General features: G+C 46.9%; 1 protein-coding gene and 1 pseudogene across 1 annotated transcript; both read right to left on the bottom strand.

The window, feature by feature from the left end:
• Positions 1 to 4,761: 4,761 nt before the first annotated feature.
• On the bottom strand, positions 4,762 to 6,166 carry LOC139053072 (uncharacterized; annotated as a pseudogene).
• Positions 6,167 to 10,866: 4,700 nt separating this feature from the next.
• Positions 10,867 to 12,069, bottom strand: LOC139053071 (uncharacterized). The gene has a single exon (XM_070530226.1). It carries the CDS (start codon positions 12,067 to 12,069, stop codon positions 10,882 to 10,884), a length of 1,188 nt encoding a protein of 395 aa, XP_070386327.1. The 3' UTR covers positions 10,867 to 10,881.
• Positions 12,070 to 13,416: the final 1,347 nt, after the last annotated feature.

The following is a 13,416-nucleotide window of genomic DNA, read 5'->3' as shown; positions in this document are numbered from 1 at the left end:
ATCTGATGGATTTGTTATGTCATCAATGAGGCGCCGCAAAATCTCAGGGTTGTCTACCCAAACTTCAGAAGAATCTTCTGGCAGGCTCAGATTAGGAAATCCATCGAGAAACTTTTCTCCGGTATCTGCACTCTCATCTTGAGCTGCTGCAGCTGAAGTAGTGGCGTCCTGGGAACGTGCACAGTCATTGGTTTGACCACAATATCCAACGCTATCACATTCTTGCTCCACATAACATATCAGTGCAGATGGGTTGTGGCTGGTCCCTGCTGAAACTGGAGACTTAGGTGTAATGGAAGGTCCAACAGATTGCTGTTTGATGCATTCAAAGCCAGGAATCTGCATTTGCTGAGAGTCCAAGCTCATCTGCTTCTGTTGCTGGAGCACTTGTTTATCTGAAGTGGAGCTGCTCATCCGAGCCATCTTGGTAAGCCTGTGGTCCTTGTCATCGGAGTACGGCAAGCCTAGCACATTCGCGTTGACGATCATTCACGGTAAAGGGGAATTACGCTCCTCAGCCTCGGTTAGGTGAGCTATGAGCGGAGTCGCGGAAAAGGTCACCATAGCCCTGGCTATGACCGACCCCTCGCGCACCAACGTTTTCACAGACTCACGAGCGGCCATCAAAGCTTTCGAATCGGGTAACCTAGCGCGAGAGGCTGCCTCCATTGTGGAAAAGAGAACCAACCCTGGCACTCACTTCATCTCTTGGTTTCCCGCCCTAATGGGAGCGGACGTTCATCAGAACATCCCTAACCTCAACTAGCTTGCCCATGACCGTGCGCGAGATCTAACGCGCCGCGGCGGCATGGAGGTTTTATGGGGACAGGATGAAACCCAGCAGAACGATCCACTCCTTACTTTTCATGAAATAAGCTCTCACTATCGGCTTAGTAGAAGGGCCTATCCTCTTCCTCGCCCGAAGTTAGACAGGTCTCAGTCAGTTTCACTTAGAATGCTTCAGACGGGCTCATTCCCCTCGCGGGGCTTTCTCAGCCATATCGCCACAGACATCGGTTCAAGCTGTCCGGAGTGTACTGAGATTTATTGTTCCTTAGCGCACGTGCTCTGGCAATGCCCCGCGTTACCTAACGGCCCTCTATCCAGCGAAGCAGACTGGGAAGAGGCACTCTGGAGCCCATCGCTCCAAACACTACAGGCAATCCAGAGGGCCTAAGAAAGGGCAGAACATCACGGTATTCCTGCCCGGACTTGCACGCGGCCAGCAGCTTCCGCGGGCCCCTATGGCCACCGCGGAAGCTCATGTTGGAATAAAGTGCACTGTCTGTCTCTCTGTTTTTCATTGCACGTTTAGTGAGTGGTGAGGGTGTCAACCTTGCTTCATATTTTTGCAGGTGCAGGTGATGACCCAGCCATATTTTTTTTTAAATACTGCCGCATGACTGCAGAGAAATTCAACGATCTGCGCAGTATTGTGAAGAACACGCTAACCAAGTGTTTCTTGTGCAGAGAGCCAGTCTACTCCGAAGAGAGGCTTGCCATCACCTTGAGCTGTAGTAACATTTAACCATATGAACCACCCTAACGTTATTGCGGTTAAGGAAAACGTGGATTGCAAATATGTGTTCTTCAGCAACCTCTCATCTGGGATGGCAATTAAGTACGTAGTCAAGCTGTTCCGGGTCGGCCTAAAACATGTCGAAACATCATTCACCACACATGCTGAGCAATCTAGGAACAGCTACAGCCGCTCTACATGCCTGTAAGAGAAAGTGCTCCTGCAGTTATTTTCTAGGGATGTAAAACAGTGCAAGCTTGTGCCAACCTAAATTATGACTTTGGTTCACGGTCCTGGACACTTGGACAGAATCACAACCACTGGTGTCAATGTACTGAATGGCCGTTTTATCTTTTTGCATCTCTTTGTGCACTGTCCCCGAACCAACATAAGCACAGTATGCATATACACGAAGCAATATACATTGCTTTTAAGCTTGTGTTCCCTATCTTTAGATACGAGCAATGGCAGCAAATTGCGCATGCGTTTGGCACACGTTGGAATTTTCCCAAGTGCATTGGCGCTGTTTACGGCAAACACGTTGCAGAAATGGCACCGCCGAATTCAGGAAGCAACCACTTTAACTACAAGGTATACAATGTACTGAAAAGATCTTACGCTGACACACAGTATTTGGTCTAAGTCGTTCTTCAATTTGCATGCATGTGCTCAGAATCAATTGAAACTAAGGTCATGACTTGCTTCACGCACCCCTTTTCTTACAGGGGAGGTTCTCCATGTACTGATGGCCGTTGTCTACCAACAGCACAAATTTTCCATGGTCAGCGTAAGCCCACCTGGTCGGCACAGCGACGGCAGCGTATTTAATATCTGCGAATTTGGAAGGCAGCTGGAAACGGGGACCTTCGCCAAATCCTTCAACGCTGCCGAACAGTACCAGAGTGGCAGGCCATGTATTCGTGGGGGACGAGGCGTTTCAGCTTCGCTATGATTTTCTGTGGCCTTTTCCTGACGAGAACATGTCCTACACCCACTGGGTGTTCAACCACAAGCTGAGCAGAGCGAGGTATTGGGTTACTAATGACTGCTGTAGGCAGCTATTTGGCTTTTCTATCCATAATCTATAAAGCGACGCAATGTATACTTCGTTTGAAGACTACGATGGTAACTGTTAATGCTTTGGGTTTGGTTATCTTGCGCAACAAGTTAGAAAATACTTGCCAACAAGTGAGCTAACGTTGCTTTGTACTGTCACATATATAGGCAGTGGGAATGAAGTACCGCAAAATTGTAGGTGCAACCAGTCGTATTTACAGGACACACATTCACAAGCATTATGGCTAAATTGCTCAACTCAATTCTTATGCAACTGAAAGCCGTCAAAATTATTGTGAAAACAGTAATTTGTGATCAAGGTACATCTAATGTAAGCCTAGCTCAGCAGTTGGGCATTACTGTTGAGAAACCGGTTTTTGAAGTTCTGGGCGAACGAGTCTATTTCATTTTTGTTCTGCCTCATTTGGTCAAAACCACACGTAACAATGTCCAAGCTCATAAGCTACTAATTGGGAACGAGCCTGTTGATTGGTCGTACATTCAACACCTCTACAAATTGACGCACGAATTGCGGTTGCGATTGGCTCCGAAGCTGACAGAGCGGCACATCCACCAGAAACCTTTTTCCAACATGAAAGTTAGCAAAGCTGCACAAGTACTGAATTCATCCGTTAGCATACTAATTATGGCACTAGTTTATGTGAATGGACTTCCTGCATCAGCCATAGCTACAGCAAATTTCTGTGAGCATATGGATAAGATTTTCGACGCTCTGAACAGTTCAAGCCCCCATAAAAATGCACAAAAGTGTCGATACGGAATTAAGAAGGGTGACAATGAATTATTTCAATTTCTTCGAGAACAGCTTCGGTGGTTCCCGTCATGGAAGTTTTTTGCAAGGCCTCACGCACGAGCAGTCATTGGATGGCAGACCACTATTCAGGCAGTTCTCCATCTTTGAGAAGACCTCTCAACAAATTACGAATTTATTTACTTGCTAACTCGTCGGCTGTAGCAAGACCCCCTCAAAAATATGTTTGGGCATATCAAGCAGAAAGAAGGGTGCAACACTAACCCCAATGTAGCACAATTTATTTCTGGTTTGAAACATATCTGCATTCAAAAAGCTTTTAAACTATCCGAGAAAGCAAATGTAGAAGAAGATGAAACTGAACTCCTTAGGGAAGTGTCGCCGTTCTCCCTGAACAGTTCATTTCTGGTTGACATTGTCGAATGGGTTAAGCCTGACGACTTTCCATGTCTTGAGGACATTTCAGAACTAGCAGCCCATATTGAATCTCATATAATCCATGAATCCGCAGCTTATTACGTCGCTGGCTTCTTGGTGAAGTTATTTGTTACAAAGACTGTGAAAGATTGCACTTGTCGCCACTTGTTGCTGCGTGAAGAAAACGCACTGAGAGGAGCGCACCAATATTTCACAATGTTAAAAGCATATCACGTACCAAGGAAAGTTTTTGGCAATCTCACTGTACCATCACAAAGGGTATTTACTTTTGTTCAGGAATTGGAGGCCCACTTCCTTGCCATGATCGAGGCTACAGCGCATATTGCGTCTGTCTGTGATGTTTTGTTTCCGTACCTGTCTCACGCTGGAGACATGGAATTTGCTTCCGTTGAGTGTCGGGCGAGGTTTGTCAAAATCTATTGCCGGATCCGTTTGTGTTGGCATATCCGATTCGTGAATCGTTTTTTCGATAAAATTCGCTTTCAGCCATCTGTTTCTGGCGTGCAGTTTGAAAACCTCTAAGGCTGAAAAATTCAAATTTCAAGAAAGTAGGACTTCCTTTAAAGCAGTGAACATATAATTTTTCTAACATAAAATTGCTGCTTCAGGTCTGCTACTGCTTGCTTGTTCACACTGGATAGGAATTTCGAAGAGTCATATGCAGTACAGCAGTGCGGTGGCAGTGGTGGCTCCCTCCGGAGGTGCAAAAGCTCTTCCGGAGGAGGGGGAGGGGGGGGCAACGTGGTCCTTCCAAATGCTATTGATTGCGACCAAGGAACCCGCAGCAGGTTTGAAACTTTTTTTACAGTCGCCGAGTGCCTAAGAGGGAGGAGGTAAAGGCATACGAAGTACGCAGCGATCTCTGGAAGGTTACTCAGCCTGGGTCCGGTTTAGTGTCTGCATTATTTTTGCTCACGTGACAGCTGACGCGAAAGGGGGTGGGTAAGGGTGTAAAGTGGTGTAACTGCAAATCACTCTAAGTGGTCTCGAGAAGGCTTGCTTGGAAATGAGCTGCAGGTGCGATACTGCTCCGGTTCATGCCTCTCACGTTCCCGCTTGAAAATGCTAGGGCATCTGCATATGATGGATTTGATGATATATTCAGTGGTGAGATGTCTTTTTTGTCCTTCATGTCTTGCTGCTGCTGCATTGCATTTGCCTGAATAGTGCTGTGGTTAGATGGGCCGATCAACCTGCATGTTTGTGAAGCCATGGGAGATGATATTTGTTTCGGAAACTGCGATGGACACTTGACGAGGGGAGGTGATGGTGCACTGTTGGCATCATTGAACTGCGCCAAGCTTGCTTTAAAGTTGTTCACAAAAACCGTCTTCTCGTCAGTGCTGCTATTGGCATACTGCACTCCTTTAGGTGAACACTTCTGCTGTTCTTGCAGTTGCAGTGGCATTTGAGTGAGAGCTTGGCATCTGGCTGCATCAAGAGGATTGCGTGATGCTGCTAGGGAAACATCAAAACCGTCCCCGGGGGAAAAGTTTGGTCGAGGTACACCCAGGCCAATTGAGTGCTTGTCATGACCTTGCTTGTGCTGCTGGTGCTGCTCTGCCATTTGTTTTAATGTCTGTGCTGCAGGGCTTGGTTCCGAAAGCTTGAAGTCCAGGCTGCCCATATTTGACGCTGAGAACTGGCCAGGACGTGCATTGCTTGAGGAGAAGCTCTGCTGAGGCAAACATGGAGCATTTGCAGCAAGGCTGTCCATTGCAGCTGAAGACCGTTGCTCATACGGTGATACTAGCTCCTGCTGCGATGCTTGACTTGCAGCTATGAATGACTCGCTGCCACTAAATACTGTGTGTTGCTGCCTGCTTTTCTTTTCATTTAAAGAAGTGTTGCTCATACCTTCAATTTTGACTGTTTCTTCTGTATTTTTATGCCCTCCATACTATAGTTGAAATTGAAATCAGTCATCAAATCTGATGGATTTGTTATGTCATACATGAGGTGCTGCAGAATCTCACGGTTGTCTACCCAAACTTCAGAAGAATCTTCTGGCACTCCCAGATTAGGAAATCCATCGAGAAACTTTTCTCCAGTATCTGCACTCTCGTCTTGAGCTGCTGCAGCTGAAGTAGTGGCTTGCTGGGAACGAGCACAGTCATTGGTTTGACCACAACATCCAAGGCTATCACATTCTTGCTTCACATTACATATCAGTGCAGATGGGTTGTGGCTGGTCCCTGCTGAAACTGGAGACTTAGGTGTAATGGAAGGTCCAACACATTGCTGTTTGATGCATTCAAAGCCAGGAATCTGCATTTGCTGAGAGTCCAAGCTCATCTGCTTCTGTTGCTGGAGCACTTGTTTATCTGAAGTGGAGCTGCTCATCCGAGCCATCTTGGTAAGCCTGTGGTCCTTGTCATCGGAGTACCGCAAGCCTAGCACATTCGCGTTGACAATCATTCACGGTAAAGGGGAATTACGCTCCTCAGCCTCGGTTAGGTTAGCTATGAGCGGAGTCGCGGAAAAGGTCACCATAGCCCTGGCTATGACCGACCCCTCGCGCACCAACGTTTTCACAGACTCACGAGCGGCCATCAAAGCTTTCGAATCGGGTAACCTAGCGCGAGAGGCTGCCTCCATTGTGGAAAAGAGAACCAACCCTGGCACTCACTTCATCTCTTGGTTTCCCGCCCTAATGGGAGCGGACGTTCATCAGAACATCCCTAACCTCTACCAGCTTGCCCATGACCGTGCGCGAGATCTAACGCGCCGCGGCTGCATGGAGGCCTTATGGGGACAGGATGAAACCCAGCAGAACGATCCACTCCTTACTTTTCATGAAATAAGCTCTCACTATCGGCTTAGTAGAAGGACCTATCCTCTTCCTCGCCCGAAGTTAGACAGGTCTCAGTCAGTTTCACTTAGAATGCTTCAGACGGGCTCATTCCCCTCGCGGGGCTTTCTCAGCCATATCGCCACAGACATCGGTTCAAGCTGTCCGGAGTGTACTGAGATTTATTGTTGCTTAGCGCACGTGCTCTGGCAATGCCCCGCGTTACCTAACGGCCCTCTATCCAGCGAAGCAGACTGGGAAGAGGCACTGTGGAGCCCATCGCTACAAACACTACAGGCAATCCAGAGGGCCTAAGAAATGGCAGAACATCACGGTATTCCTGCCCGGACTTGGACGCGGCCAGAAACTTCCGCGGGGGCCCCTATGGCTTCCGCGGGCCCCTATGGCCACCGCGGAAGCTCATGTTCGAATAAAGTTCACTGTCTGTCTCTCTGTTTTTCATTGCACGTTTAGTGAGTGGTGAGGGTGTCAACCTTGCTTCATATTTTCGCAGGTGCAGGTGATGACCCAGCCATGTTTTTTTTAAATACTGCCGCATGACTGCACAGAAATTCAACGATCTGCGCAGTATTGTGAAGAACACGCTAACCAAGTGTTTGTTGTGCAGAGAGCCAGTCTACTCCGAAGATAGGCTTGCCATCACCTTGAGCTGTAGTAACATTTAACCATATGAACCACCCTAACATTATTGCGGGTAAGGAAAACGTTGATTGCAAATATGTGTTCTTCAGCAACCTCTCATCTGGGATGGCAATTAGGTACGTAGTCAAGCTATTCCGGGTCGGCCATGAAACATGTCGAAACATCATTCACCACACATGCTGAGCAATCTAGGAACAGCTACAGCCGCTCTAAATGCCTGTAAGAGAAAGTGCTCCTGCAGTTATTTTCTAGGGCTGTAAAACAGTGCATGCTTGTGCCAACCTAAATTATGACTTTGGTTCACGGTCCTGGACACTTGGACAGAATCACAACCACTGGTGTCCATGTACTGAATGGCCATTTTATCTTTTTGCATCTCTTTGTGCACTGTCCACGAACCAACATAAGCACAGTATGCATATACACAAAGCAATATACATTGCTTTTAAGCTTGTGTTCCTTCTCTTTAGATACGAGCAATGGCAGCAAATTGCGCATGCGTTTGGCACACGTTGGAATTTTCCCAAGTGCATTGGCGCTGTTGACGGCAAACACGTTGCAGCAATGTCACCGCCGAATTCGGGAAGCAACCACTTTAACTACAAGGTATACAATGTACTGAAAAGATCTTACGCTGACACACAGTATTTGGTCTAAGTCGTTCTTCAATTTGCATGCATGTGCTCAGAATCAATTGAAACTAAAGTCATGACTTGCTTCACGCAGCCCTTTTGTTACAGGGGAGCTTCTCCATTTACTGATGGCCGTTGTCTACCAACAGTACAAATTTTCCATGGTCAGCGTAAGCCCACCTGGTCGGCACAGCGACGGCGGCGTATTTAATGCCTCCGAATTTGGAAGGCAGCTGGAAACGGGGACCTTCGCCAAATCCTTCAAGGCTGCCGAACAGTACCAGAGTGGCAGGCCATGTATTCGTGGGGGACGAGGCGTTTCAGCTTCGCTATGATTTTCTGTGGCCTTTTCCTGACGAGAATATGTCCTACACCCCCCGGGTGTTCAACTACAAGCTGAGAAGAGCGAGGTATTGGGTTACTAATGACTGCTGTAGGCAGCTATTTGGCTTTTCTATCCATAATCTATAAAGCGACGCAATGTATACTTCGTTTGAAGACTACGATGGTAACTGTTAATGCTTTGGGTTTGGTTATCTTGCGCAACAAGTTAGAAAATACTTGCCAACAAGTGAGCTAACGTTGCTTTGTACTGTCACATATATAGGCAGTGGGAATGAAGTACCGCAAAATTGTAGGTGCAACCAGTCGTATTTACAGGACACCCATTCACAAGCATTATGGCTAAATTGCTCAACTCAATTCTTATGCAACTGAAAGCCGTCAAAATTATTGTGAAAACAGTAATTTGTGATCAAGGTACATCTAATGTAAGCCTAGCTCAGCAGTTGGGCATTACTGTTGAGAAACCGGTTTTTGAAGTTCTGGGCGAGCGAGTCTATTTCATTTTTGTTCTGCCTCATTTGGTCAAAACCACACGTAACAATGTCCAAGCTCATAAGCTACTAATTGGGAACGAGGATGTTGATTGGTCGTACATTGAACACCTCTACAAATCGACGCACTAATTACGGTTGCGATTGGCTCCGAAGCTGACAGAGCGGCACATCTACCAGAAAACTTTTTCCAACATGAAAATTAGCAAAGCGGCACAAGTACTGAGTTCATCCGTTAGCATAGTAATTATGGCACTAGTTTATGTGAATGGACTTCCTGCAGCAGCCATAGCTACAGCAAATTTCTGTGAGCATATGGATAAGATTTTCGACGCTCTGAACAGTTCAAGCCCCCATAAAAATGCACAAAAGTGTCGATACGGAATTAAGAAGGGTGACAATGAATTAATTCAATTTCATCGAGAACAGCTTCGGTGGTTCCCGTCATGGAAGTTTTCTGCAAGGCGTCCCGCACGAGCAGTCATTGGATGGCAGAGCACTATTCAGGCAGTTCTCCATCTTTGAGAAGACCTCTCAACAAATTACGAATTTATTTACTTGCTTATTCGTCGGCTGTAGCAAGACCCCCTCGAAAATATGTTTGGGCATATCAAGCAGAAAGAAGGGTGCAACACTAACCCCAATGTAGCACAATTTATTTCTGGTTTGAAACATATTTGCATTCAAAAAGCTTTTAAACTATCCGAGAAAGCAAATGTAGAAGAAGATGAAACTGAACTCCTTAGGGAAGTGTCGCCGTTCTCCCTGAACAGTTCTTTTCTGGTTGACATTGTCGAATGGGTTAAGCCTGACGACTTTCCATGTCTTGAGGATATTTCAGAACTAGCAGCCCATATTGAATCTCATATAATCGATGAATCCGCAGCTTATTACGTCGCTGGCTTCTTTGTGAAGTTATTTGTTACGAAGACTGTGAAAGATTGCACTTGTCGCCACTTGTTGCTGGGTGAAGAAAACGCACCGAGAGGAGCGCACCAATATTTCAGAATGTTAAAAGCATACTATGTACCAAGGAAACTTTTTGGCAATCTCACTGTACCATCTCAAAGGGTATTTAGTTTTGTTCAGGGACTGGAGACCCACTTCCTTGCCATGATCGAGGCTACAGCGCATATTGCGTCTGTCTGTGATGTTTTGTTTCCGTATCTGTCTCACGCTGGGGACATGGAATTTTGTTCCGTTGAGTGTCGGCCGAGGTTTGTCAAAATGTATTGCCGGATCCGTTTGTGTTGGCATATCCGATTTGTGAACCGTAATATCGATAAAATTCGCTTTCAGCCATCTGTTTCTGGCGTGCAGCTTGAAAAATTCTAAGGCAGAAAAATTCAAATTTCAAGAAAGTAGGACTTCCTTTAAACCAGTGAACATATAATTTTTCTAACATAAAATTGCTGCTTCGGGTCTGCTACGGCTTGCTTGTTCACACTGGATAGGAATTTCAATGGGTCATATGCAGTACAGCAGTGCGGTGGCGGTGGTGGCTCCCTCCGGAGGTGCAACAGCTCTTCCGCAGGAGGGGGGCAACGTGGTCCTTCCAAATGCTATTGATTGCGACCAAGGCACCCGCAGCAGGTTTGAAACTTTTTTTACAGTCGCCGAGTGCCTAAGGGGGAGGAGGTAAAAGCATACGAAGTACGGAGCGATCTCTGGAAGGTTACTCATCCTGGGTCTGGTTTAGTGTCTGCATTATTTTTGCTCACGTGACAGCTGACGCGAAAGGGGGTGGGTAAGGGTGTAAAGTGATGTAAATGCAAATCACTGTAAGTGGTCTCGAGAAGGCTTGCTTGGAAATGAGCTGCAGGTGCGATACTGCTCCGGTTCATGCCTCTCACGTTCCCGCTTGAAAATGCTAGTGCATCTGCATATGATGGATTTGATGATATATTCAGTGGTGAGATGTCTTTTTTGTCCTTCATGTCTTGCTGCTGCTGCATTGCATTTGCCTAAATAGATGGGCCGATCAACCTGCATGTTTGTGAAGCCATGGGAGATGATATTTGTTTCGGAAACTGCGATGGGCTCTTGACGAGGGGAGGTGATGATGCACTGTTGGCATCATTGAACTGCGCCAAGCTTGCTTTAAGGTTGTTCACGAAAACCGTCTTCTCGTCAGTGCTTCTATTGGCATACTGCGCTCCTTTAGGTGCACACTTCTACTGTTCTTGCAGTTGCAGTGGCATTTGAGAGAGAGCTTGGCATCTGGCTGCATCAAGAGGATTACTAGATACCACATAGGGGCTTTGAGCACCATTAGGTTTGCCAAAAGCAACACCTGACAAGTAATTCGCAGCCCTCACTGCACTGTCAGCTCGAAAATTTGACTGAATCGTTGTCTTCAAGGCTTGGTTTCCAAAGCCCACATTGGGAAACATGTTTGATGTCTGCATCACCTTGGAAGGGTTAAGAGAGTTATCTTTAGTGCTGAAGATTGCATTGCGTGATGCTGCTAGGGAAACATCAAAACCGTCACCGGGGGAAAAGTTTGGTCGAGGTACACCCAGGCCAATTGAGTTCTTGTCATGACCTTGCTTGTGCTGCTGGTGCTGCTCTGCCATTTGTTTTAATGTCTGTGCTGCAGGGCTTGGTTCCGAACGCTTGAAGTCCAGGCTGCCCATATTTGACGCTGAGAACTGGCCAGGACGTGCATTGCTTGAGGAGAAGCTCTGCTGAGGCAAACATGGAGCATTTGCAGCAAGGCTGTCCATTGCAGCTGAAGACCGTTGCTCATACGGTGATACTAGCACCTGCTGCGATGCTTGACTTGTAGCTATGAATGACTCGCTGCCACTAAATACTGTGTGTTGCTGCCTGCTTTTCTTTTCATTTAAAGAAGTGTTGCTCATACCTTCAATTTTGACTGTTTCTTCTGTAATTTTTATGCCCTCCATACTATAGTTGAAATTGAAATCAGTCATCAAATCTGATGGATTTGTTATGTCATCAATGAGGTGCCGCAGAATATCAGGGTTGGCTACCGAAACTTCATAAGAATCTTCTGGCACTCCCAGATTAGGAAATCCATCGAGAAACTTTTTTCCAGTATCTGCACTCTCATCTTGAGCTGCTGCAGCTGAAGTAGTGGCTTCCTGGGAACGTGCACAGTCATTGGTTTGACCACAATATCCAACGCTATCACATTCTTGCTTCACATTACATATCAGTGCAGATGGGTTGTGGCTGGTCCCTGCTGAAGCTGGAGACTTAGGTGTAATGGAAGGTCCAACAGATTGCTGTTTGATGCATTCAAAGCCAGGAATTTGCATTTGCTGAGAGTCCAAGGTCATCTGCTTCTGTTGCTGGAGCACTTGTTCATCTGAAGTGGAGCTGCTCATACGAGCCATCTTGGTAAGCCTGTGGTCCTTGTCATCGGAGTACGGCAAGCCTAGCACATTCGCGTTGATAATCATTCACGGTTAAGGGGAAATTACGCTCCTCAGCCTCGGTTAGGTTAGCTATGAGCGGAGTCGCGGAAAAGGGTACCATAGCCCTGGCTATGACCGACCGCTCGCGCACCAACGTTTTCACATACTCACGAGCGGCCATCAAAGCTTTCGAATCGGGTAACCTAGCGCGAGAGGCTGCCTCTAATCTGGAAAAGAGAACCAACCCTGGCACTCACTTCATGTCTTGGTTTCCCGCCCTAATGGGTGCGGACGTTCATCAGAACATCCCTAACCTCAACTAGCTTGCCCCTGACCGTGCGCGAGATCTAACGCGCCGCGGCGGCATGGAGGCCTTATGGGGACAGGATGAAACCCAGCAGAACGATCCACTCCTTACTTTTCATGAAATAAGCTCTCACTATCGGCTTAGTAGAAGGGCCTATCCTCTTCCTCGCCCGAAGTTAGACAGCTCTCAGTCAGTTTCACTTAGAATGCTTCAGACGGGCTCATGCCCCTCGCAGGGCTTTCTCAGCCATATCGCCACAGACATCGGTTCAAGCTGTCCGGAGTGTACTGAGATTTATTGTTCCTTAGCGCACGTGCTCTGGCAATGCCCCGCGTTACCTAACGGCCCTCTATCCAGCGAAGCAGACTGGGAAGAGGCACTCTGGAGCCCATCGCTCCAAACACTACAGGCAATCCAGAGGGCCTAAGAAAGGGCAGAACATCACGGTGTTCCTGCCCGGACTTGGACGCGGCCAACAGCTTCCGCGGGGCCCTTATGGCTTCCGCGGGCCCCTATGGCCACCGCGGAAGCTCATGTTCGAATAAAGTTCACTGTCTGGCTCTCTGTTTTTCATTGCACGTTTAGTGAGTGGTGAGTGTGTCAACCTTGCTTCATATTTTTGCACGTGCAGGTGATGATCCAGCCATGTTTTTTTTAATACTTTTTTTAAAAGACGGCGACACATGCAAGCTGCCCCAACGGGTACGGCAAATCAAAGTTGCATCGTTTGTTAAGGTGTATCTTCTGATGCCTAGCTCCGTTTACATTAAGACTGTATACACACACTACGTCACCGTTTTTTTTTTCGTTCAGATTTTTCAATTAGAGAAGATGCTTAACGTTGATTAGAGACGAGTGTAAGACGGTGGTGAGCGATGTGATAAATTGCTACTGTAGCAGTGTATGAGTTGTGAGACAAAGTAATCTAAGTCTGTTAACATGAGCGCGATTTGTTTCACATTTGTTTTTGTTTTTTTTTCCTTTTACAGGAATCAGACGCCTCCAGACTACGGGTATTG

The sequence above is a fragment of the Dermacentor albipictus genome, unplaced genomic scaffold (assembly GCF_038994185.2).
Source record: "Dermacentor albipictus isolate Rhodes 1998 colony unplaced genomic scaffold, USDA_Dalb.pri_finalv2 scaffold_67, whole genome shotgun sequence".
NCBI lineage: Eukaryota > Metazoa > Arthropoda > Arachnida > Ixodida > Ixodidae > Dermacentor > Dermacentor albipictus.
The sequence above is the reverse complement of the archived record's forward strand: the minus strand, read 5'-3'. Positions and strand labels throughout refer to the sequence as shown.

What these genes read in the sequence shown, in the direction of transcription:
- LOC139053071 (XM_070530226.1), bottom strand. Translation starts at nt 12,069, where the DNA reads ATGGCTCGTATGAGCAGCTCCACTTCAGATGAACAAGTGCTCCAGCAA.